We start from the raw sequence: 26,187 nt of genomic DNA, 5'->3' as shown, positions 1-26,187 counted from the left end.
ATAATAATAATAATAATAATAATAATAATAATAATAATAATAATAATAATAATAATAATAGTAATAAAAAAGTTGGAAGGGACCTTGGAGGTCATCTAGTCCAACCTCCTGCTCAGGCAGGAAACCCTATACCATTTCACATTTCTTGTAGTTAAGACCACTGAAGGGCAAACTATTATAGATCAGTGGCTCCCAACCTTTTTGGCATCTGGGACTGATTCCATGAAGAGACATTCTATGGAAGGGGCATGGTTTTGTGTGCTGGCTGCATCCTGCACATGCACGGATGGGGCTTCGCTCGTTTGCGTGGCCCAGTTTCGGGCGCACCACAGGACCGTTGCCGGTCCACGCCCCGGAGGTAGGGATACCTGTTATAAATCTCTAAAATTAAATAAAATATTTTGTTAGTTAGATAACAGCATAAGTTTATTCAGCGAAACGTTTTCAGTGAAAATCTTTTAATTTCTACATTGTTGTGTTTTTTTTAGAGAAGGGCTATCTGGCATAAGACACTACCATATAAAAGAAACAATGACATCACAAAAGCAGTATTATTTGGCAGAAAAGCATCTGTTTGACTCCATTCCAGAGTTAATTGACTATCATAAACACAACGCTGCAGGTAAATGACTTTGAGTTTTCTGTCGTTTAATTTGTACTTTTTAACTCCAAACTATTAAATTTCAAGGTCTTTTGAAGATGCTTAATGGTTTTAATATGATTCAAGAAAATACATTATTCAAATAAGCTCTACCTCACCCGTGCTTCTGTCCTATGCGATGCTTAGAAATTCCAAATTTTTATAGAAAACTATTTAATTCATCCTTGCAGGCTGAATTAGAATAATTCTAATTTTCTAAGATGCTGATAGCTATAAATTCTTATACTGAAATGTTTCTGAAAGCTATCAAGAAAATGCTTAGTATGCTTAAAGTTATTTTGTAGTCTATATGAATGATGCTAGAAGAAAATAACATAATTAACGTTAAAACACCAGAAAGTATTGTTTGTCTTTCTTAATTTCCAAAGTCACTTATTCACCATATGAATTTTCTGTGAATCTTAGGGCTTGTAACGAGGCTACGATATCCAGTGACTCCAAAAGTGAAACCTTCACCAACTACTGCTGGATTCAGCTATGGTACATTTGTGTTTCTGTATGAAAATATGACTGATTTTGTAGATGAACAAAGAACTGAAATATATTTATTTCCTCTCAACTTTCTAATGAGTCGGTTGATGTCAATTTTGCAGAAAATCTTACCAACTATAGCAGTGGTGGCGAACCTATGGCACGGGTGCCAGAGGCGACACTCAGAGCCCGGTCTGTGGGCACGTGCGCCGTCGCCCCAGTCCTAGGCCTTCAGCTGGGTTTTATAAAACCTTTTCGCTTTAGGCCTCCGCCGCCGTGTAAAAAAAAAAAAAAGGTTCAATCAGTCAATTTCAACTTCTCGTGGGAAAAAAAAAGATCTTGCAAAGTTGAAATTGATTGATTGAACTTTTTAGTCCCACCCAGTCTGCCATTACCACCGCAGCCACACCCACCCAATGGGCCACACCCACCCAATGGGCCACACCCACCCGGCACCCGACGATGCATAAGTGGGTTTTGGGTTGCAGTTTGGGCACTCGGTCTGTAAAAGGTTCGCCATCACTGACCTATAGCCTTACTAATATATATATTAATATATATATTAATGCATTTTTAGTATACAGGTAGTCCTCAACTTATGACCAGAATTAAGCCCAAAATGTATGTTGCTAAATGAAAAATTTGTTAAGTGAGTTTTGCCCCATTTTTACGACTTTTCTTGCCCCATTTGTTCAATGGACTGCTGCTTTTGTTAAGTTAATAAGACGGTTGTTAAAGTGGATCAAGCTTCCCCGGTTGACTTTCCTTGACAGAAGATCGCAAAAAGGGATCACGTAACCCCGGCATACTGCGACCGTCATAAATATGAGTCAGTTGCCAAGCCTCTGAATGTAAATCACATGACCTTGGGAATGCAGCAACAATCATAAGTGTGAAAAAGGTCCTAAGTCACTTTTTTTCAGTGTCGTTGTAACTTCAAACGGTCACTAAACAAACTGTTATAAGTTGAGGACTACCAGTACTTTACCAAATAGTACAATCCATGTTAGTTATGCAAGTATATGGGCCTTCCCCTTCCCTTTCCCTTCCTTCCTTTTCCCTTTCCCCTTCCCCTTCCCCTTCCCTTCCCTTCCCTTCCCCTTCACTGGAAGTTTTTAAAAAGAGACTGGACAATTACCTGTCTGAGATGGTATAGGTCTTCCTGCTGGAGCAGGGAGAGGGACTAGAAGACCTCCAAGGTCCCTTCCAATTCTACTCTACTCTACACTAGACTACACTACACTACACTCTACACTCTACACTCTACACTCTACACTCTACTCTACTCTACTCTACTCTACTCTACTCTACTCTACTCTACTCTACTCTACTCTACTCTACTCTATTCTATTCTATGCTTTGTGGTATCCGAAGCAGAACACCCAGATTCAGCCAGAGTTTCATTCCATACAGCATTAACCTTAAGCTTCCCCCTTCCGTTATATATATTCAAGATGGACAGTATTTAATATTTATTTGCTACGTATATGTAGGGATGTGGGTCTATACATATGTTGTTCATAGCATGTTTAGGTGTGTGTCATGTATATGTTTCACTTTGAGAGCGGGCAACTAAATTTCATTTTTGATGTGTGCCATTGTGCCCACAGTATAAAAATGACAATAAAGGTTATCTTATCTTATCTTATCTTATCTTATCTTATCTTATCTTATCTTATCTTATCCTATCCTATCCTATCCTATCCTATCCTATCCTATCCTATCCTATCCTATCTTATCTTATCTTATCTTATCCTATCCTATCTTATCTTATCCTATCCTATCCTATCCTATCCTATCCTATCCTATCCTATCCTATCCTATTCCTCCTGGCCTGTTCTATAAAATGCTCTATCCAGTCATCCATTAACCACCTTAATAATTGTTCTGTTTGTACACAATCATGCTAGCTGAGTCAAAATCCATTATCCTCGTCCACTTTTGCCGAGAAGGTATCTAGTATCTCAAGTCTTTACATAGGTAAAGATTGGCAGGTTTTCATAATATTATTAGGCCCCAGAGTCAGGAAGTCAGCAGTCAGCGTGCTTTGATCCCCGCAAACGATACGTTTTTGAGAAGTATCTTGAGTTGCTGCCAAGTCTTGAGAAAATTTGATGGAGACCTTTGTTTTTTCAGCCACTGTTTCTCTCTGGTTCTTATTCTGGGAATACTAGCCATGCAAGGTGAAAGTCCCTTCCCACAATATGCATTTCTGCCGAGGGACAAAAGATTATTTCTTGGAAAAAAATGACAACCTTGAGAATCTTCAAGAGTCCTCTGGTTTGAATCTTCAGAAGTTTTTTGGAGCTTGAAAGAAAGACGAAATAAGAAAAAGAGCCTTGTGGCAAAGAATACTGACAATAAAAATTGTCTTCCCGTTTGCCTCGGAGGTTCATCCTCATGTCACCTGTTCTTGTTTTTATAGAGAAATGGGAAATCAACCCTGCAGAACTCACCTTTATGCGAGAACTGGGGAGTGGTCTCTTTGGGGTGGTGCGACTCGGCAAATGGAGAGCCCAGTACAAAGTAGCTATCAAGGCTATCCGTGAAGGTGCCATGTATGAAGAGGACTTTATAGAAGAAGCTAAAGTGATGATGTAAGTAACTGGCAAAGGTGCTGGTTGTTATTTTAAGAAACTCTTGAAGAATCTGGCTGCAAAACGTCTTAAGAAATGTCTCCTGAACATCTTGAGATGCTCTGCTCTGTTTCCCTTTGTTTTAAAGACTTACACCTACTGTCTGAGTCAGAACATCAAAAGCCTGTTATACTTTTCTCCTTGTTTTGTTGACTTTGTTGTTGTTAGTTGCGAAGTCGTGTCCGACGCATCGCGACCCCATGGACAATGTTCCTCCAGGCCTTCCTGTCCTCTACCATCTTCTGGAGTCCCTTTAAGCTCATGCCTACTGCTTCAGGGACTCCATCCAGCCACCTCATTCTCTGTCGTCCCCTTCTTCTATTGCCCTCCATCTTTCCCAGCATCAGGCTCTTCTCCAGGGAGTCCTTCCTTCTCATTAGGTGGCCAAAGTATTTGAGTTTCAGCTTCAGGATCTGGCCTTCTAAAGAGCAGTCGGGGTTGACTGATGCACTGTAAATAAAAATCTGTTTTGGAAGTTTCAAATTTGCTAAACTCAAACCGTTGCCCCAGTCCTAGGCCTTCAGCTGGGTTTTATAAAACCTTTTCGCTTTAGGCCTCCGCGTGCAAAAAAAAAAAGGTTCAATCAGTCAATTTCAACTTCTCATGGGAAAAAAAAAAGATCTTGCAAAGTTGGAATTGATTGATTGAACTTTTTAGTCCCACCCAGTCTGCCATTACCACCACAGCCACGCCCACCCAAAGGGTCACGCCCAGCCAATGGGCCACACCCACCCGGCACTCGACGATGCATAAGTGGGTTTTGGGTTGCAGTTTGGGCACTCAGTCTCTAAAAGGTTCGCCATCACTGTTCTAGGTAAAGTTAACTTCATGAAGAAAATTAGGTCTATATTTCCATTTCTATTTCCCTATTGTTTCCTGTTTTACTCTTTCTTTCTTTAAACTACTTTCAGGAAGATGACCCATCCAAAATTGGTCCAGCTATATGGTGTTTGTACTCAGCAGAGACCTATCTACATAGTGACAGAATTCATGGAGCATGGCTGCCTTCTGAATTATCTTCGCCAGAGACGTGGACACTTCAATAAAGATAACCTGATGACTATGTGTCAGGATGTCTCTGAAGGAATGGAATATCTGGAGAGAAATAGCTTTATACACAGAGATTTGGTAAGTCAGGTGATGAGCATGTGTAAATTTGTTGCATTCTTAAAGCACAGAGTCTAAAGCAGGGGTAGGCAATCTTGGCACTTTTATGACTCGTGGACTTCAACTCCCAGAATTCCTGAGCCAGCCATGCTGAGGGGAAGGGAGAGGTTTTCAAGCTGAGCCATGCTGGCTCAGGAATCCTGGGAGTTGAAGTCCATGAGTCATAAAAGAGCCAAGGTTGCCTACCCCTGGTCTAAAGGAAGTGCTTCACTTCTGAATTTTTATAATGTTTCTGAAATGTTTTGACCAAAAGCAATGCAAAGTAGGATTCGTGTCCCTTTCAGACTTGCTAGGAGAAATTAAAGCTGGTGTTTTCTCCACCATGAATGACAAAGCGTGCTTGTCAAAAAAAGGTCACTTTTCCACACACGTTAACAGCCACTCGTGTCTTAATCTTCTTACAAGTGGATTACTTAACATGTTCTACATGAGGCAGCCCCTTGACGGCCCCCTGGAAGCTATCGCTGGAAAGTGACAGTGGGGCAGATAAACCTCAAACCTTTGATTTAAAAAATCAGTCTTGCCTTTGAACGTTTGAGAAGGGCACAGAGGATTTCCATCAATAGACTTTATGCTACATAGAAAGAGCATGTGATGACCCAGGGCACAGCACAGAGGTAATGCAGTCAGCTGGCAAGTCAAACAGTTCTTTTATTGCTCCAACTTTTCCCCAAAAGCTCCCACGTTTGCTGGCAAGCCTCCAACAAAAGAACACACACACACACCCTTTCAGCCGACTCTGGCTGAAAGGAGGTTCAAATGCAGTCTGCTTAGCATAAGAAAGTACTCAAGGCCATAGAGACAACAAGGAAGAAAACATAAACTTAACGAGTCTGTTTGAATCCTAGCTTGCCTGAGCAGTTTTCAAAAGAAAGAATCCGAAATACAGTCCGAGGTCTTTAAACATTCAAGTAACATGGTCAGTCAATCCAATAGTCCGAGTTTCCAGGTTTCCAAACAAAAGTCACAGAACAAGAGATCAGCAACAATACACAACACTCCAAGAATCAGCGTTTGTTCCTGACAGATGCCCCTCCCCACAGCATCTCCTTAAATCTCAATCTCCAGGTGTTCCTTGTGGAGAGGGGTGGGACGCTCTCCTCCTGAGTAGTTGAGCCTGCCTGTGTTGTTCCCTCCTTCTCTCCACTCTCCGTGCTCTAGGATCAGGTGGGGTGGCCCTTGCTCCTCGCCTGAACTCTGCCTCTCTTGTTCCTCCTGTCCCAATCCTGAAGGGCCCCGGCCTGCCTCGGCCTGCTCTTCCCCACATTCCTCTGAAGCCACAGACACCTCTCCCTCAGTCTCCATAGGGTCCCGTTCCAGCTCATTTTCCTCCGCAGATTCAGGCTCAAACGGAGGCATGACAGAGCACATGATCCATTCGGGAAGGGGGGACACTAAATATTAAAGTATCTAGAATGATCTTCAGGATGTTTTCCAGTAAACTTAGTTATTGCTTTTACTTTTCTCTTGGGGAGCAGCTTGCCTGAGAAGAACCACTAATCCGAAAAGAACCCATAATTCAAATGAGGCTGGAGACCCTTGGTTTGCATTACACTCAATTTGTATTTCTCAACCTTGGCAGCTTGAAGACGCGTGGGCTTCAATTCACAGAATTCCCTAGCCAGCCATGCTTTATTAGGGTGCTAGTGTGCTTTAGTTTGGCATGATTCTGTTGATGGTGAGAAACAATAAAGAAATCTGCTTTGAAGGCTTGCAACATATCTTTCTTGGGTTTTTTGAGCCTGATACCTGTACATTTGTGTAACTGTTAGAAGTTAAGCAGAAAGCAAATTACATCCAAGATATGCAATCGGTATCCAACTACTGTTTTACTTTTTTCTTCTTTTTCTAGGCTGCTAGAAACTGCTTAGTGAATGAGTCAGGAGTGGTGAAAGTGTCTGATTTTGGAATGACAAGGTACTAGTCCATCTCTACATCTTTTAAGTAGGCCTATTTTAAATTTACATTTGTACCTTCCAAAGTGGTAGAGCGGTGCCCGTGTTTTTAACTTAAAACAAACCCCAATAATGTGTAGCTTACATAACAAATTTAACTCATCTACCTCACATGCAAACAGCTGCCAACTGTTATCCAGAGTTGTTCAGAGTCAGTCTCTGTGTTAGGTCTGTCCTTAGTCCTTTTAAATAATATTTGTGAAATTTATCCATTACCGTTAGGCAGTGACATGGATATTGATTCCAGGTAGTCCTCAACTGATGATCACAATTGGGACTAATATTTCAGCTGATAAGCAATGTAGCGTATGACCAGATCCTATCTTACAACCCTGTTTACCATGGTCATTAAACAAATCATGCAGTAATGAAAGCAAACCATGCTACTATTAAGCAAATCTGGCTTCCCCCATTGGCTTTGCTTACCCGAAGGCATCTGGGAAGGTTGCCAATTGAGATCATGTGACTGCAAGGATTGTGCATAACTTTGAAGATGGGTCAAAGTCACTTTCTTCAGTGGCATCGTAATTTCGAACCATTGCTAAATCCCAAAAAGTAGAGAAGGGAATTAGAGGATTAGCCATTTTGGATCTAATTCTCACTAACAGAGATGAAATGATAGAAGGTGTTGAAGCCACAGGAACCTTGGGGGGAAGTGATCATGCAATATTGGAATTCAACATTATGGAAGCACAAGCAATAGAACACAGTCAAACTAAAGTCTTGGACTTTAAGAGAGCTAATTTCAATAAACTTAGAGAGGGCTTGAGAAGGATTCCATGGATGAGAATCCTCAAGGGGAAAACAACTCAAGAAGTTTGGGAAATTTTGAAAAGTGAGATAATAAAAGCCCAGTCTAGCACAATACCAACAAAGAGGAAAAATAACAGCTCTCAAAAGAGACCAACGTGGCTGCATAAAGAACTCTCTGATAAATTGAAAGATAAAAAAAAGACAAGTATAGAAAGTGGAAAGAGGGGCACATAACTAAGTCAGAATATCAGCAAATAGCCTGAGCCTGCAAAGATTATTATTATATTATAAATGGTCCTAATTCAAGGACTATCTGTGTCAGTTTCTTGTATAGTGCTACCATGGTACTTGGCACTAATTGGTTCCAGGAGGTGTGACAAGTACTAAAAAGGACAGGGCCCAAACAAACCCTGTGACTTACCACATGGCCCTTTGTTTCAGCCCAGAAGAACTTTCTGTCTGTCCTTTTTTTCCTATGTCTACAACCTTCCCAGCATGGCTGACTTTCTGTCTGCCCTCTATGGCCATCCCCTCCTTTTGCAGTGACCTTCTCAGCATGGCTGACTTTCTTTCTGCCCTCTATGGCAGGGGTGTCAAACTCTCCACATCATGTGACGTGGCGCGACGTATTGCAACTTTTCCCCCATTGCCGGAGCTGGGGTGGGCGCGATTTCGGCATGAGGCATCCGGCCCACGGGACAGCAGTTTGATACCCCTACTCTATGGCTATTCCTTCCTTTTGCAGTGACCTTCCCAGCATGGCCGGCTTCCTGACCTCCGCAGCTGTCCCCCTTTTTCTATCGTAGCGTGTCTAGTATTAAACAAATGCCAAGTACTGGGACAACATTTTCATTTCAAAACGTGTCGAGTACCAAATTTGATGAGTTTTGAAGCAATTGACTACTGAGGTTCCTCTGCAACTCATTTAAGTGGAAGGATTTTTCCCCTCTCCTTTTAGATATGTTCTGGATGATCAATACACCAGCTCTTCAGGTGCTAAATTTCCTGTGAAGTGGTGTCCCCCAGAAGTTTTCAATTATAGCCGATTCAGCAGCAAGTCTGACGTCTGGTCTTTTGGTAAGATGGTTTAACTTTTTTTATTTTTAATAAACTTAGGATTACTTTTTCAAACCTTCCATTAGCCTCTTCAAACAATCCGCCAAAGCAGTAAATATAATTAAGATAGAATGAAAAAAATGCTTCATGTTAATGTTACATAATAAAAAGTTCTAGGTAAAATACATACAGGGAATCTTGGATAAAATCTAGGTGTTGAGATTTCCAGACATTATTTCTTAAAGTGAAAATTAGAACTTAAAATTTAACTTTTAGAAGTTTCACATGTTGTATGTAATATGTTTTTAACTTGTGCTTTATTTCCTTCTAGTCGTTTCCAAATATATCACAGAACACGTGTTTCTGGTTAACTGTTCTGATTGTTTTATTTGTTTTATTTTTTCTACTTCACCCATCTCACCTAAGTCAGTTTGGGTGGTAATGTTTGCTCTCCATAGCGAGATGAGCAGCATACAAACTTAAATAGATAAGTAAATAAATTTTATATAATGACAGTCACTTGTTTTTATGGAGAACTTTTATTATACATCTATACTATTACTATACTATATATAGATCTATTACTATATAACAGTGATGGCGAACCTTTTAGAGACCAAGTGCCCAAAAAACCACCCCCTGTCACCGTTCCGCCTCCCATCCTGCCTGCTCCGCCCCGCCCGCCCCGTGCCCCGCCCACCCGCAGAGCCACGCACTGCCTCCATGGCCCGCCACAGCAGATTGCCCAGGCAGCCCTGCAGCGTCATGGCAGCCACGCCCTCCGCCCACACCCCGCAGCATCATCTGCATGCTATGGGGCGCAAGGATGGAGTCTTGTCCCTGCTGCCTGGCTATTTCCTTGGCTGTGTTGCTCTGTGCAGGCCGCGCCCGGGGCGATTGTCTTCCGGGGGGCTGCTGGTGAGGCGGGGGCCACAAGGGGAAGTGGGGCTGGGGTGACATTGTGCATGCCTACAGAGAGGGCTCCGAGTGCTGCCTCTGGCACGCGTGCCATAGGTTCGCCACTACTGCTATATAACCTTGTGCTATAAAGGTTTATTAATTTTGAAATGCTGGCTTTACACACACACACACACACACACACAAAGATTTTGTGGTGAAGATGTTTGTATGATAGGTTCTCAAATTTGACTGTACAGGTAGTCCTCCACTTACATTGAGCCCAAAATTTTCATTGCTAAGTCAGGCATTTGTTAAGTGAATTTTGCCCCATTTTACAACCCTTCTTACCACAGTTGTTAAGTTAGCAACACGGCTGTTAAGTGAATCTGGCTTCCCCATTGACTTTGCTTATCAGAAGGTCACAAAAGGGGATGACATGAACCCGGGACACTACAACTGTTGTAAATATGAGTCAGTTGCCAAGCATCTGAATTTTGATTACATGAGCATGAGGATGCGGCAACGGACGTAAGTGTGAAAAATGGTCTTAAGTCACTTTTTTCAGTGCCGTCGTAACTTTGAACGGTCACTAAAAGAACCGTGGTTAAGTCGAGGACTCCCTGTAGCATTATTTAGTGTGCTGCGCTTAGAAGAGCCGTGTGTGTTTTAAGATAATTCAGAAGAAGAGCTTCATGTTTCTGGGAACACATTTCTTTGCTACCTATTAAAGCAGCTACATTTGAAAAATGTGCTGCCTCTTAATAATCGCTTTAATGAGATGACTTCTGAAAGCAACCAGCTATTTCATCACAGCTTAACGGAACTCCTCTGAGAAGTCAGCTCATTCAATCAATTCGTTAAAACGGTAGCAACTTTTGTTTTAGGCCTCAGTAGTGTGAAAAAAGATGTCGCTGCTTTAATGAAGAGCTGAAGAGTGAGTATGAAGCAGCTCTTCTGAATCATTCTTGGTTCCTGTGTACTTCTTGGTGAATGTGGAGTTGTATTTTTTGGACTCGTTTCATAGGCATCAGTCTAATCATTCTATGGCTGATAAACTAAGTAATCTTAGAAGATTTAGGCAAGGTCAGGGGTAGGCAACCTTGGCTCTTTTATGACTCGTGGACTTCAACTCCCAGGATTCCTGAGCCAGCCACGCTGAGGGGAAAGGGAGAGGTTTCCAAGCTGAGCCATGCTGGCTCAGAAATTCTGGGAGTTGAAGTCCACGAGTCATAAAAGGGCCAAGGTTACCTACCCCTGGGCAAGGTGATTATTTACTTCATTAGGATTGATATTTCTATTAACCTGTTTGCATTTACCATCCTGGAGAAGAACCCAGAATGTTTGAATTGAAATTCAGTTCAGTTATTTATGTGAAGTTTGACTAATCTCTTCTCTGATTTTGCAGGAGTTCTCATGTGGGAAGTGTTCACAGAAGGGAAAATGCCCTTTGAGATGAACACAAACTATGAAGTGGTGACTATGATTACCCAAGGACACCGACTATTCCGACCCAAGTTAGCTTCTAAGAATATTTATGACTTGATGGTAAAGTGCTGGCATGAGGTATGCTATCTTGCATTTCACTTGCATTAATCCTATTACTGTATTCTGGTATAAAAAATGAGCCAAAGTAAAGAGGAATAGAATAACAGAGTTGGAAGGGACCTTGGAGATCTTCTAGTCTAACCCCCTGCTCAGGCAGGAAACCCCTATACCATTTCAGACAGATGGCTATCCAGTCTCTTCTTAAAAACTTCCAATGTTGGAGCATTCACAACATCTGCAGGCAAGTTGTTCCACTGATTAATTGTTCTAACTGTCAAGAAATTTCTTCTTAGTTCTAGGTTGCTTCTCTCCTTGATTAGTTTCCCTCCATTGCTTCTTGTCCTGCCTTCAGGTGCTTTGGAGAATAGCTTGACTCCCTCTTCTTTGGGGCAGCCCCTGAGATATTGGAACACTGCTATCATGTCCCCCCTCGTCCTTCTCTTCATTAAGCTAGACATACCCAATTCCAGCAACCGTTCCTTATATGTTTTAACCTCCAGTCCCCTAATCATCTTTGTTGCTCTTCTCTGCACTCTTTCTAGAGTCTCAACATCTTTTTTACATCGTGGTGACCAAAACTGGATGCAGTATTCCAAAGGCTAATCAATCAATCCATCCATCCATCCATCAATCAATCAATCAATCAATCAATCAATCAATCAATCAATCAATAATAATAATAACAAACCTCTCTAAACAATTTACAGAGTCAGCATGTTGCCCCGCACAATCTGGGTCCTCATATTACTGACCTCAGAAGGATGGAAGATTGAGTCAACCTTGATATAAAGAGAATTGAACTGCTGGCAAGTTGGCAGAATTAGCCTGCAATACTGCATTCTAACCACTGCGCCACTATGGCTCTTATAAAAACACCCAGGGGTGTTTTTTTGCTGGAAATAGCCCAAAGACGCGAGAAACCAGCAAGAAAACATTATAAATGTGACTGAAACGCTGCAACAGGCTATAAAAGTGAGCCAGTTACTAAGCACCCAAAAGGTAGTTATGTGACGGCAGGTGTATGTAAGTAGCTTTTGAAGGGTTGGTTGTAACTTTGAACCATTGCTAAGGGAGGACTCTTTGCATATTATGGGTCACAAAAGAAAAAATAAATATAAATTATTAGAGCCTTTTTAAAACTTTCCCATTTCTAGAAACCAGAAGGACGTCCTACGTTTCAGGATCTCCTGCATATGATTGAATGTATAGCTGAAGACTCTTCCTCCTGACTATAAGCTTGGCAGGCGCAAGAATTCACAATAAAGAAATACCATTTCAGAGATGCTGCTGGATCCTTCCCAGAGACACAATCCTGGATGCTGCTTAGAAAGACAAGGCAATTGTGGATATTGCTCCTGTGTCTGTGGAAGAAGTTTTATCAACACACTTAAAGTCCCTTTGGCTATTCAAACAATATTGTTATCAAGAGGACCCCAGTGTGGTTTACAGAGGGGGGTGGTGGAAATGGCCATTTGTAGCAGGATAAAACTACTGTACAGTATAACCCAAATTCAGCACAAGTTGACAATTCAGCTGTTGACTTGAAAGAACAATATTTAAAGTGATTATCGTTTATACTCTTGCCCATCGTTGAGCTCTCCAGAGGTGTTTGGCCACATCCCTTTCCAGCCAACACAGGTTGGTGTACACTGGGTTGGCCATGACTACTGGTGAATATAAAAGTGATAGGCGGTATGTGGAGAATTGAGGCTGTGAGTCTCCTACAGAACTTGTCTAAAGACCTCAGTAGCTTGTCAGGAAAATAGGGACAAAGAAGATTATTAGTACTGCACAAAAATATCAGGTCTCCTGGATTAGAAGCTGCTCAAAAACTCTGCCAGGCTCGAAACAGATGTTAGAAAGGACACAGGAATCTCAGAAGACCTTCCAGTACTTGGGACTTGTTTAAGCAGTTACTAAGTTAATGAAGAAAATTACCCTTTCAATTTGATCTGCTATATATCGTCCTTCACCAAAGAGTGATATTATTAAAGCCTCTTTAAAACTTTTCAATTTCTAGAAACCGGAAGGACTTTTATGAAACACGGCATTCATAATAAACGTATTCTAAATACCATTTATGTACTGTAAATATGCACTGCACATAGGTTTCCATATGAAGTGAGAATTTAGTATGTCCTACACTATTTAAAAGTACAACGTATTGACTCCTTTACTGTATGCTGCACGTTCAGTTTGGTGTTTAGCAAAAACAGAACAAGCTCCCAACTTTGTTACGAACTGGAGTGTTGTTTTTTTTTTAATCAGATTGTTATTTTGGTTTTACCAATTGCAAAACGTGCTGCACTGCCAGGGAAATAATGTATAGCAAAATGTGTCTTAATAAATATACTTCATATAATAAATATGAAGTTGTGATGAAAGGTTGAACTACTGATTTTCATTTTCAGGTGAGTGTGTGGGGCAAAACTAAAGATTCACATTCATTATTAAGATAGTTCCTAAATTATTCACTATGTCAGGGGTCCCCAACCCCCGGTCCGTGGACCGGTACCAGGCCGAGGCATGCCAGCAACCGGTCCACACAAACAAGCAAAGACCCATCCATGGGATGCAAAAAAAACCACGCATTCTCCAGTCTGTGGAAAATCCTTTCTCCATGGAACCGGTCTCTGGTGCCCAAAAGGTTGGGGACCTCTGGACTATGTCATAAATTACGACCATTCCAGAGTTCATCCTAAAGTTTCATGGGGACTTAATTTCTTGTGTCACGCAGTGCTTCAGAAGCATCCAAGCCATCTTAAATACAGTGCATTGCAGACCCAAAAAGCAAAATAGATATTTTGCTTTATCCTGAAAGTGTTCAAAATCAACAAAGGTTATTTTGCAGTTCTGTTTAGGGGAAAAAAATTACATAATCTTACATGTGTGTGGAGATTCTCAGTCATCCAGGTCATAGTTATCCCAAAGATGCTTTTTCACAAGGCAACTGGACTTTCTTATTTTTCTTTGAAGACATTTCTTCAACAGAAGGGGAAGGATCTGACAACATCTATCTCCAGTCTACAACATAGTCCTTTCAACAGGTTCCAAGAAGGCTCCACACCCATTTGTACTATTCAGGTGACCCTGAAGACACAGATAAGCCTCCAGGTAGCATTAACGACTCTCTAAAAGAATGTAAATGACCAGCTGTCTGCAGGAGTATAAATCTTTCCATTCCCCACCATCTAGTTATAGCTGAAGAAGCTTCTGGGATGAGAAGCGAAATGCCTTCAAAGAAAAACAAGAAAGTCCAGTTGATTTGTGAAAAAGCAACTTTGGGATACATAATCCTACCTACATGTAGATATTTCACCTAAACAATCCAGATTCTACTGCTAAGGAATCTGGATTTATGCCGCTTACATAAATCCAAGTTAATTACATTTGAAAAGAGGTTAAGTGCCAGGGGTAGCAGCTAAAGGATATTACCATTCCCAGCTGTTATTTAGCTACATCTAATAGTTAAGATTTCAGTAACCCCCTTGCCCCACATTTTTAAATATTAAAGCCGAGAATATATTCTTCGGAGGGAAATACTCTATTTACCACGTTACATAAAGACTTTCTGCAAAATTGCAGCACGTGTAGTCTTTGCTTCTAAGAATGGCACCACCACAGAAATTTGCCCTATGTTTTGTTAACATCTTAAAAATAAGGGATATTCCCAGAAATAGCTAAAATTTAGGGAGCATCATACAGAAGAAGGGTAAACTATCCTTTGGCTTAATTGTAAAAGTCTTCAACAGCAATCAATTCACGCTTTTGTCTGGGTTGTCTAAATATATATTTTCTTCATATAAATCTTATGTGGACCTATCTCAGTGGTAGGCAACTTTGGCTCTTTGATGACTTGTAGATTTCAGCTCCCAGAATTCCTGAGTCGGCATAACTGGTTCAGGAATTCTGGGTATTGAAGTCCATGAGTCATCAGAGCCAAGGTTGCCTACCCCTGACCTATCTCTATCTGAATCCCTAGGCCTAGGCCAGGGATAGGCAACCTTGGCTCTTTTATGACTTGTGGACTTCAACTCCCAGAATTCCTGAGCCAGCCATGCTAAGGGGAAAGGGAGAGGTTTCCAAGCTGAGCCATGCTGGCTCAGGAATTCTGGGAGTTGAAGTCCATGAGTCATAAAAGAGCCAAGGTTGCCTACCCCTGGCCTAGGCCATGGTTTTTCAAAGGTTTCTCCAGATTGATTAGGCTGATACAAAATATAAAAACTGGTTCACTGTCAGTAGAATATACACTTCAAAACATTTTTATTCATTTTTTTCAATATTATATCAAAAGCTCCAACGATTTTCCATTCAGAAAATTAAATATTAAATATTTTTAAATAGTTACAGCAAACTATATACAGATACAGAAAAGCATTTTTCCCCCCTGGATGGCACTTCACTGTCACTGCTCATGCTTCTCAGATGAGGCATACAGTTAAATGACCATTTAAAATAAAAATTACAATTTTGTATTTCCTTAACCGGTTCCTTATCATGGAACAGATGCCAATTCTTAATGAACCAATGTAATAAGAAAAATTCAGAGCTAAAAGACTGTATTATCCAAGTCCATACCTATCCATTACTGCGAGCTAAATATATAATTTGTTTATTTGTTTAATAAAACTTGTCCAGCTGTGTTAATATTAAATACTGAAGAGATAACTAAAAAAATCTCCACACAGCCAAGCCTATGTTTACAGATGGAATTCTATTTCGAAACCAAATTTATTGGCAGTGATAATTTTACTTCAGACATTAACTTGCAACCAAAGTCACTTTCCAGTTCACAAAATAACAAAGGACACCATGGATTTTTTTTTATAACAAAAATCTCAACACTGTATCATAATATACTTCTTTGTAAAAAGGAAGAGACTTTATCATTTGTGAGTATACATGTGGGTGTCTTAAAAGCTAACCTATCATCCTGAACAATTAAAAGCAACTGATGAGGAAAATAAAACTTAAAGGCTTTCCAGAAATGTTTAGTTGTACACCAACTTAACTCCTAGATTTCATGAGTTTGCTGTAAGGATTTCTTGGTCTGGAGTTAACTCGGTGCTAACTAGCATAGAAAGACCCTATTTTCATTTAATGTACTTCAGTAGACTTTAAACTTTGTTGCTGGAAGTTACACCTAAAAAAAAAAAGATAAGTGGTTCTTTTTGGATGTTTCCTACTTGGAAAACTAGAATAAATTCAAACTTCCAGTTTACTAACTTGCTGGTCATTAGAAAAAGTCCTGGTTTTCACAAAATATCTTCACTTAGCCCTTAGCAAACATCTTATTTTAAAACAGTAAAAGTATAAAATGTGATTTAGAAAATACATTACATATAAAATTCAGTTTATTAGCAACTATAGTCATCACTCAAACAGTATTACTGCTACTGGTGACCTTTGCATGCTGTCAAAGATGGGAAATGCAGAAATACCAGAATGATCTAATTTCCTTTCCTAACCCTAAAGCAAATGACATGTCCTCTTTTTGGTTCCTCCAAATTCTGGGATAGTGAGGCTGAAAATTGCTGTGGTTGGCTGTAAGCTGTGAGAGATGATTTAATGGTGGCTACTGTTGTTCATCTCCTCGGCTGAACAGCGTGTTATCCTCATCACATATCGAAACGGGAGTGTCCATATTTTCCAATAACATATGAGGCGACTCATAAGCATGCAGAGGCAAATTGGGGTCTTTTTTCACAGAAGCTGCCAACTGGTTCCAGGTAATGCTGACATTTTTGAAAGCATGAAGTAAAAAAATACCAATAATTATGGTGAAGAACCCACTCAAGGTTCCAATGATATCTCCAAGTTCCATGCTGTTCCATTCTTTGAAGAGGATAACGGAACAGATCACCACGGTGGTGGTGAAGCACACATAATAAATGGGAGTGACCAGACACGTATTAAACACGTCCAAAGATTTGTTGAGATAGTTGATTTGAGTACTAACAGCCAGCACCAAAATTACTGCTAAAACATAGAGCAGTGGATTTCGGAAGACTGGCTTCTGATAAAGCATGTCCTTAATAGCGATGCCCAAGCCTTTGACGGAAGAGACTGAAAAAGCCCCTATCAGTGAACAGATGGAGATGTAGACCAATATATTTGTCTGTCCGAACCGTGGAGCGACACCAAAAATAAGGACCAGTGAGGTCACACTTATGACGGCAGCAAACGTGATGAACACTGCAGGGAAGGAAAAAAACAACACGTTAGGATTGAGATAAGAGCAAAGATGTCCAATCACAGTTTATGTCAGCGGTGTCAAACTCAATTTCATTGAGGGCCGCATCAGCATTGCGGTTGCCCTCAGGGGGGGTGCAGCCTACTGGGTGGGCGTGGATGGAGTGGGTGTGGCCTACTGGGTGGGCATGGCCAGCTCGACATCGTTCGCGTCAAGGGTGTCTGTGGGGTCTGGGCAGGAGTGGGACAGATCTGAGGGTCTCTGGCAGAAGGGGGTGGGACCGGGGCAAGCACCAAGGCATGGTCCATTTCTTCATTCCTCACAAAGGGTGACACCTCCCCAGCATGCACCCAGGGGATGGGGCCGACACGGCAGGGGCTGATTCCTTGCTGTTTCCAGACGGCCTTGTGGAGCTAAGACTGAATGCGTTTCAGCATAGATGGCCACCACAAAATTGTACATTGGCTCCCGGCCGGCCTGGGCCAGGGCCAAGGCAGCAGGGGCCGTTCCCTCACTGTTTCCAGGATGGCTTCGCGGGCCACATGAAACCACTTCGCAAGCTGCATCCGACCCCCAGGCCTTGTGTTTGACATGTCTGGTTTATGTGATCAAGTGCATTTGATCCAGTGTTCCATCAATGGAGAACCACTTATGAAATAATTCCTATTGGTACCAATTTCTACTGCATTCCTAGACAGGAAGAGGCAGCTTTTTAGAACTGTATGAGAAGCATTACGAGGGAAACCGATAAACACTAGGTTCAAACCTTTGGATATTTTTCTAAAAATTGAGGTAGAGTAGAACATGTTTGAATTTAAGCACTGCAACCAAACAAAACAGACACAGACTTTAACAAATTGTTAGAACTACAGGAAAAAAACAATTGCTACCAGCCTGCCTTCCATCGAGGATCTTGTACGTAAACCGGAGGTCCCCAACCTTTTGGGCACCAGGAACCGGTTCCATGGAGAAAGGTTTTTTCATGGACTGGAGAGTGCGTGGTTTTGTGTGTTGCCTGCATCCCACGGATGGGGCTTTGCTTGTTTGTGCGGACCGGTTGCAGGCATGCCGCGGCCCGGTACCGATCCACGGACTGGGGATTGGGGACCCCTGACGTAAACTGTTTCAACTTCTTCCCTCAAGACGTTGCTATAGGGCAGTGATGTCAAACTGTCGGCCCGCGGGCTGGATGCGTCACGAGGAAACCGCGCCCACCCCATTGCCATCAATGGGGGAAAAGTTCTGATACGTTGCGTGACGTCATGTGACGTCGCAAGTTTGACATGTCTGCTATAGGGCATTGCACATCAGAACAACTAGACACACAAGGACAGTTTTTTCCCCCCTATGCCATCACTCTGCTAAACAATTAATTCCCACAACACGTTCAAATTACTTAGTAGGGCTGTATTACTATTATCCTTCTCATCTTTCCAATTACCTATTTCCTTATCTTCTTATGACTATCACTTTGTTGCTTGTATCTTACAGTTTATATTGTTTTATTTAGACTCCTAGTATGATTTATGTTGATTACTTATTTAGTATCCTATGACTATCACTGAGTGTTGTATCTTATGATTTATGATGAATGCATTTTATGATTACGATCATGGTTTATCTCTTGTTGCTTGAATGTACACTGAGAACGTATGCACTGGAGACAAATTCCTTGGGTGCCCAATCGCACTTGGCCAATAAAGAATTCTAATTCTAATTGTAAGGCTTCTCCTACGCCACACTGTTTCTCATCCTCAGTAACTTCAAGATGTATGGACTTCAACTCCAAAGTTCATAGATCTCAAAGTGGTTGAGGTTGAGAAACACTGAGACGGAGAAAGAAAAAATAGCACAGTTGTATCCCATGCCGGAAATCCCGTTATTTGATTTTCACTATGTTTCAGTTGTCGAGAGCCTGGGAACAGTCTGGAAGCAGAACCCTTTCTCCTTCTGTGTTAGCCTATTTCCATTCAGCATCTCCATGTCAGGTGCAACATTGTACACACGAAAAGACCACGCAAAATCCCAAATCTGTTTATAGGGCAAATAAATAGATACTAGCCTAATTTAAATACATTTATGATGAAACACTTTCGTAACTGAGGCTCATTCTATGTACTGTCCCGCTCTCACACAAACGTACCTCGGGTGTTAGGAGTCTTTATTAAGGCTTCCAAGCCTGAGTTAGTATTCCCCAACAATTCCCTTTGCCAGCACCAGCCCACCCCAATGAGTTCAACAGGCTACTCAAAAGAAGCCAGTATTAGTCTATAGCGCAAGGGCAAGGCAAATCCACAGCAAGGAAACAGATACATTGTTCCCCGCATCATTTCACTCCCCTTGCTGAGTTAAATAACTGCTTCCTGGTGCAGCCCATCAAGCGGGATGAGGCTGCCTCCTTGCAAGTAGCCTGGCTGACCTCCATTGTGCTGCCTCCTCTCAGCCCTATGTGTTCTCAGATCGGGAGGAGGAAGCAGTTCTTCTTCCTCTCCACTGACCAGCTGCGTGGCCTCTCCACCCAAAGCCACTGGGCTTCCCAGCTGCAGCTGTGCCTCTCCTCTAGCTCAGCCAGATGTTCGTCAGTCGCTCCCCTGCCTAGACCCTTCCATTCCTGGCTCAGAGCCCTCAGCTGCCTCCCCTCCTAACATGCCCAGGATGGGCTCATCCTCCTCTGAAGTAGCATATGGAGAGGCATCTGGGGGAGTCATCACATTCTATGATAGCTCTCTAGTAAGCATACCTGGATCTTTCAGTTTTATTTCCATGTCATCCAATGATGTGATTTGTTCCTCTTCAGGAGCATGGATCACCATCACTATGGAACCCAGAATGCTTAACACACAGCCCAGCTTTCCATGAATGTTGAGCCTTTCATCCAAGAAATAGGAAGACAATATTGCACTGTTTGGAATTTTCAAAAAAAGGAGAAATTAAGCAAAGGTCGAACCCTTAGGAATGTAACAAATGTAGAAACTGAAGTGCTGAACAGCTAGAATGAATAAGAACCAAGAACAGTGTTATAAATGGACAACTTTTGCACATTATTATTATTTTGTAATCGTCTTAGACACATCACCATATGAGCAGTTTAGTAGTGACTCTGGCAAGCTTTACAACTGCTCTTCCTGACTTTTGAAAGAGAAATAAATAAAGAACTGTACATGGTCTTTTGACTGAGACCCCAAGGATGGCCCCCAAACAGCCAAAGAGTATGTAAATTGTGTATCTATATGCAACTGCCTTTACAAACCTAGTTTGTTACTGTACTTGACTAATGTAATTGTCAAGGCCAGATTCTCAGTTCAAATCCTGTATATATTAAAAGAATCACATATTAGGAAAAAAACATATATTTTTGCAGGAACACAAGTTATGGGCAGTGCTGTGTATTTATGCACAGTCCAAAACTCTTTATATTGCAGAATTCTAACATATATGGACTGTGGTACGTTGTCATTTTGGACTCTTCAGTGTTTTTGGCTGGCTGTGGGGCAATTGGGAAGTTGAAAGTCACACATCCTAAAGTTGCCAAATTTTGGAAATACTGTTTTAGAAAGACAATATGGACATGGTTTAGCTAAAATAGGAGCATGAGAACCTGCAATTTACAGTCCCGTTGAGCCACTGATTGAACTGTAATCCCAGTTGGCAAAGCAATTGTACTGTGTATTAATTGTACTCACCTTATAAGGACACTTAGTGTCCCCAATGGGGTGACTAGAGTTGCAGGAGCAAAAGCGTAGGCAGCGAAGTTCGCAGCTTCTCCTATTCCCACTGCCAAAAACGAGAGCAAATTAGAATTACTCCAGAGATATAACCTTTCTAAAAAATATGAGTATCTTTTTGGAATTTTATCAGTAATTTCTGCCTGCCCATATAAGATGCAATATACATTTGGAAACGATTAAAGCATGCATCTCTCTCTCTCCCTCTCTCTCTCTCTCTCTCCCTCTCTCTCCCCCTCCCTCTCTCTTCCTCCCTCCCTTCCTTCCTCCCTCCCCCTCCCTCTCTCTCCCTCTCCCTCCCCTTCTCCCTNCCCTCCCTCCCTCTCCCTCCCTTCCCCCCCTCTCTCTCCACCCGCACAAACAAAAAGAGTGAAACAATCCATTTCTAAAGAATCCTCATTAAAAGTTAAAGGAAGAGAATGGCATCCCATGATCATCCCTCACAATATAAACCATGTTCTATAATATTTCAGCACTCCCTTTTTACTGAAACTGTTTACTAATTCTAAACTAATACAAAAACCTTTTTATCTGCCTTATCTATACATAGTAGCTGAGTCACAAACTGAGTACAGAGATGCACACTGAAAACGGATTGCCTTATACAGCTTCCCGAGGATGGTGCCATTTCCCAAAGATGAGCCTCAGAGAGATGAATAATAATAATAATAATAATAATAATAATAATAATAATAATAATAATAATAATAATAATAATAATAATAACAACAACAACACAATAGTCTCATCCTCCTACATTTCCGCCACTTACTGAAACTGGGTTGCTGTCAAGAAAGCCATCAATTCAACGTCAGGGAGGAGACGTTCTGGAGTGCCAGCATATATCTACTCCTAGTTTTCTATCACTGATTTGTTTCTGCCTTATTTCTTCCACCCCCCAAGCAACGAGAAGAAATTTAAACAAAACAAAAAATAGGAGAGAGGGAAAAGCAGCTAAAACTGCTCTCCCTCCTGTAGACACATCCACCTGGTTGCCCAGGGCAGTAAGATCCGAGGCCTCCAAATACTCCATTGGAATGGTTTAGCTATGCAATTAAAATACGTAAACATCCACATTGATTGCAAATCATGAGTTACCACACAAGAGACTTAATCGTTCCCTTCTGAGGGTAAGCTGACATCCCCGTAGACTGGATTGTTACTACAAAATCACCGATATTCTGCATGGCAAACGTGACACGTGGATATTTGTCCAAGAAACAGCCAGCATTCAACATCTGACGCTTAGTTCCTAAGCAAGTGTGTTATTTCAGGTATTCCATCTATCACACACCTGCCATTGCATGGGGGGGAGGGATAGAAGAGATGAGTCCATTGTCCCATTGACCACACTGCAGCTTGTTAATTGCAGGTTGAACTTCCAGAATGCTTTTTTAACAGACTTTTTCTCATGCATTTAAGTAATGATCTGCCACAGACCATACAAGCACAAAAAACCCCACTGTTGTGAGTCCATGCCAGCCAGTGGACCTGGCAGCTGAGTCCGGGGAATCAGAGGGACCTGGAGAGCCATCAGAGTCAGAGGAAGGCTCTGATGAACCCCCGGACTTACAATCTGATGAAGAGCCTGGCCCTTCCAATCGCGCAGACAGGCAACAAGAGCAGGACAGAGGGAGGCAATGGGGCGACTCCAAGGGAAGAGGAGAAGGCATTGAGAAGCCACGCCTTGGCACTGCATAATAAAAAGGGAAGGTGTGGGCGGTGCTGGTTGCTGAAGGCAACTGTTTGCGAAGGACTCAAGTTTCATGGAATCCTGTTTTGTTTGCCTTGCCTGTGAACAATTCTCCGTTTGAATTGTGTTCTGTTTGCCTCGGGACAATTCTTCGTTTGAATCGTGTTTTGTTGGCCTTTGCTTTTGGGACATTTTGCAGGTCTGTACCTAATTTATAAAAGGGGTTTGTTTTTCCTGCATTTCCAGCCTACTTGTTAAAAGAGGGGTTTGTCCTTGTGAGTTAACAAGGACTCACATAGGCTGGGACAGAACACCCACACCGCAGCCCTTCCACAACAAGAATTTCTGACAAATGGACATGGACCTGCTTTTTCCGTTCATATTGCAGGAATACTGAGGCAGAGGAAGTCTAACTAGTAACAAATATACTGCCAGGTTTTTTTTTAGCAAGAAGCGTGCAAAAAATACTACATATAAATAAAATGAAAAGTTTTGAAGCTTTAATACTTACTTGAAAGCAATCCTGCCCACCATAGCCATTCTTTGAGATAAGAATAGCCCCCCTCTCCTAGGAAACAGGAAAAAAGAAACATTTTGAGAAGAAAAACCTACAACTCACCTTTCTATTCAAATACCTACTCTTTTTCCAATATTGCTTGCAAAGGAGAATTTTGTTGGGGTCATCCTTATTCCATTGTAACCAAAGGCAGAATTATATCGGCAACAATTCTTTAATAATAAGAACCATAGAGCTTTGGGCTGGAAGGGACCCTTGAAGGCCTTCTAGTCTAACCCCTCTGCCCAAGGCAGGAGATCTTAGGGTATCCCGGACAAGTGGATTTGCACTTTTTCTAGGGCTTCGGCGTCTTTTTTGTATCATGGTGACCAAAACTGGATGCAGTATTCCAAGGGTGGCCTCACGAGGCCAGTATAAAGCAGTACCATCACTTCTTGTGATCTTGATGCTATCCCTCTGTGGACTGCAATGACCTTTTTGGCATTGCAAACTGCTGTCTGATACCTAAGGGGTGGTCCATTAGGATAGCGGCTCCCAACCTTTTGGATACCAGGGACTGGTTCCGTGGAGAAAGGTTTTTCTGTGGATCGGAGGGGGCGTGGTTTCGTGTACTGCCTGCATCCTGCATATGGGGCTTCGTTTGCTTGTGCCGCCCGGTTTCTGGAATGCCGTGCATCGTTGTGGTCCATGGACCGGGGGTTGGGGACCCGTGCACTAGGATACCTAGATATTTCTCACTACTAGTTACTATTGTAGGGCCATGTACTACCTAGTCTATACATGTGCATTTGTTTTTATAACAACAACAACAACAACAACAACAACAACAATAACAATAATAATAATAATAATAATAATAATAATAATAATAATAATAATAATAATAATAATAATAATAACAACAACAACAGAGTTGGAAGGGATCTTGGAGGTCATCTAGTCCAGCTCCCTGCTCAGGCAGGAAACCCTATAGCATTTTGGACAAATGGCTGTCCAGTCTCTTCTTAAAAACTTCCAGTGTTGGAGCATTCACCGCTTCTGGAAGCAGGTTGTTCCACTGGCTAATTGTTCTAGCTGTCAGGAAGTTTCTCCTTAGTTCTAGGTTGCTTCTCTCCTTGATTAGTTTCCATCTGTTGCTTCTTGTCCTGCCTTGAGGTGCTCTGGAGAATAGCTTGACTCCCTCTTCTTTGTGGCAGCCCCTGAAATATTGGAACTCTGCTATCATGTCACCCCCTCGTCCTTTTCTTCGTTAAACTAGACATACCCAATTCCAGCAACCGTTCCTTGTATGTTTTAGCCTCCAGTCCCCTGATCATCTTTGTTGCTCTTCTCTGTGCTCTTTCTCTGTACTTTTTCCTGTCTAAGTATCTGGCTTTTCTCACCACTGAACTGCATCTTGTTGGCTAGAGCCCAATCAAGATCTTTCTGAATCTTCAATCTATCTTCCAGTTCCCCCAGTTTGGTGTCATCTGCAAATTTGATGAGTGCTCCTTCTATTCCCTCATCCAGATCACTTATGAAGAAATTAAGGCCCTGGCCTAGAAAGCAGGATACTGTCAGTTCTAGACCTGTCTTAGGCATGAAAGCCAGCTGGGTGAGTTTGGGCCAGTTACTTTCAGCCCAACTCACCTCACAGGAAAAGGGTTTTTAGGAATGTTTGCAAAAGAGAATGAGTTATTTATAAACAATAACGAAGATGGAATAAAAAGCAAATAAACCTATCATATTATGGGTGTGAGTTAAATAGGAACTAAGTTATTAAACTTAGTCAACAGAGTAATTGAATTTGTTTCAACTAATTTAAGTCGTTTGTTGGTTGAAAAGTTTTGTACACGTGTAAAGGTCAAAACACCGTGGATGTAATTTTTTCCCCCCAACAATTCTTCTTTATTAATTATTTACTGTCAAAAAGCCCCACTCTTCCCAGACCTCCTACAATAGGACAGGGGAAAAAAACCACCTAAAAAACAGAATTGCCTCATATTAAATACACCCTGGAGATAGACAAGCTATGCTTTTGAGATTGGATTCCAAATTTTAAAAAATAAAAATAAAAATTAAAAGTCGTATCTATTTTTTATTTTATTTTTTTACCAGCTCTCGTGAAGCCTTTTGCCGCCATTCGCAAAAGGCCCTTTTTCTTCAATATAAAGCTGGATCCCACAAAGATACTGGAGCCGATGGCCAATGCGACACCCAGATATAAACTGTATTTGCTTCCTTGGGGAGTGGAAACATTCAGCATTGTTTCGTTGGGGTATCTTCCCGAATAGGCAAAGAAAGAAGCTTGTAGCTCCGACACGTTGAGGATCTGGCACCACGCATGTTGAGCGTTGGGGCAAGCCAAAGGAAACACTTCCCCTAAAAAAACAATAAAACAATGGGCTGAGCACCTGATCCACATACGTTAGAACAGAACGTTCTCAACCTTTTTAATGCCACGACCCCAACCGGTCGTAAGTCGAGGACTAAACGGGTCGTAAGTCGAGGACTAAACCGGTCGTAAGTCGAGGACTACCCAACTGGTCGTAAGTCGAGGACTTTCCCTGCCCGGGAGCACCACGCATGCGTGGTTCCGCCCCTGCGCCGGCCGAGGCGTAGCTGGCAAACGGCAGAGACGGAGCAGGCCGACCACCAGCTGGCCCAGCTCAAGGGAGGTAAGGCACCCGCCGGAAAAGGGGAAAAAAAATGACGGACAGCCTTGCTTGGCGACCCCCGTGAAATGGTCGATCGACCCCAAATGGGGTCGCGACCCATAGGTTGAGAACCGCTGCGTTAGAAAATGCTTGCAGAGCTGATCCACAGGCTTAGCAAAACAAACTCTCCTTCCATCAGGTCAGCTCGCTTACTACGACACCGAGATGATGTACAGCCAGAGGTGGGATTCAGCCGGTTTGCGCCACTTCGGCAGAACC

General features: G+C 41.9%; 2 protein-coding genes across 2 annotated transcripts in view; one reads left to right on the top strand and one right to left on the bottom strand.

Moving 5' to 3' along the window:
* TEC (tec protein tyrosine kinase) overlaps nt 1-13,512 on the top strand; it is a 26,189-nt gene extending 12,677 nt beyond the window's left edge. Inside the window, exons 5-12 of the mRNA XM_015828519.1 lie at nt 489-622; nt 1,067-1,141; nt 3,558-3,729; nt 4,680-4,896; nt 6,788-6,852; nt 8,602-8,720; nt 11,005-11,162; nt 12,299-13,512. Coding sequence (XP_015684005.1) covers nt 489-622; nt 1,067-1,141; nt 3,558-3,729; nt 4,680-4,896; nt 6,788-6,852; nt 8,602-8,720; nt 11,005-11,162; nt 12,299-12,373 — 1,015 coding nt within the window. The 3' untranslated portion in view covers nt 12,374-13,512. The remainder of the gene's footprint in view (nt 1-488; nt 623-1,066; nt 1,142-3,557; nt 3,730-4,679; nt 4,897-6,787; nt 6,853-8,601; nt 8,721-11,004; nt 11,163-12,298) is intronic.
* Nucleotides 13,513-16,719: 3,207 nt separating this feature from the next.
* Nucleotides 16,720-25,625, bottom strand: LOC107299150 (magnesium transporter NIPA3). The gene is made up of 5 exons (XM_029286694.1): nt 25,367-25,625; nt 23,267-23,323; nt 21,021-21,111; nt 20,078-20,238; nt 16,720-17,339 (listed from the first exon to the last, which is right to left on the bottom strand). Exons 1-5 carry the CDS (start codon nt 25,515-25,517, stop codon nt 16,720-16,722), a joined length of 1,080 nt encoding a protein of 359 aa, XP_029142527.1. The 5' UTR covers nt 25,518-25,625.
* Between the last annotated feature and the right edge of the window lie 562 nt (nt 25,626-26,187).

Source organism: Protobothrops mucrosquamatus, unplaced genomic scaffold (assembly GCF_001527695.2).
Source record: "Protobothrops mucrosquamatus isolate PMUCROS unplaced genomic scaffold, P.Mucros_1.0 scaffold4602, whole genome shotgun sequence".
Taxonomy (NCBI): Eukaryota; Metazoa; Chordata; class Lepidosauria; order Squamata; family Viperidae; genus Protobothrops; species Protobothrops mucrosquamatus.
Note: the sequence above shows the minus strand (reverse complement) of the source record. Positions and strands in the feature narration are given on the sequence as shown.

Excerpts from the sequence above, each read along its gene's own strand:
- LOC107299150 (XM_029286694.1), bottom strand. The coding sequence starts at position 25,517 with ATGCTGAATGTTTCCACTCCCCAAGGAAGCAAATACAGTTTATATCTG. Across the intron at positions 23,324-25,366 it reads AAAAGGCTTCACGAGAGCTG|GAGAGGGGGGCTATTCTTAT; the intron begins GTAAAAAAATAA and ends CCTGTTTCCTAG. Across the intron at positions 21,112-23,266 it reads GTGGGCAGGATTGCTTTCAA|TGGGAATAGGAGAAGCTGCG; the intron begins GTAAGTATTAAA and ends CGTTTTTGGCAG.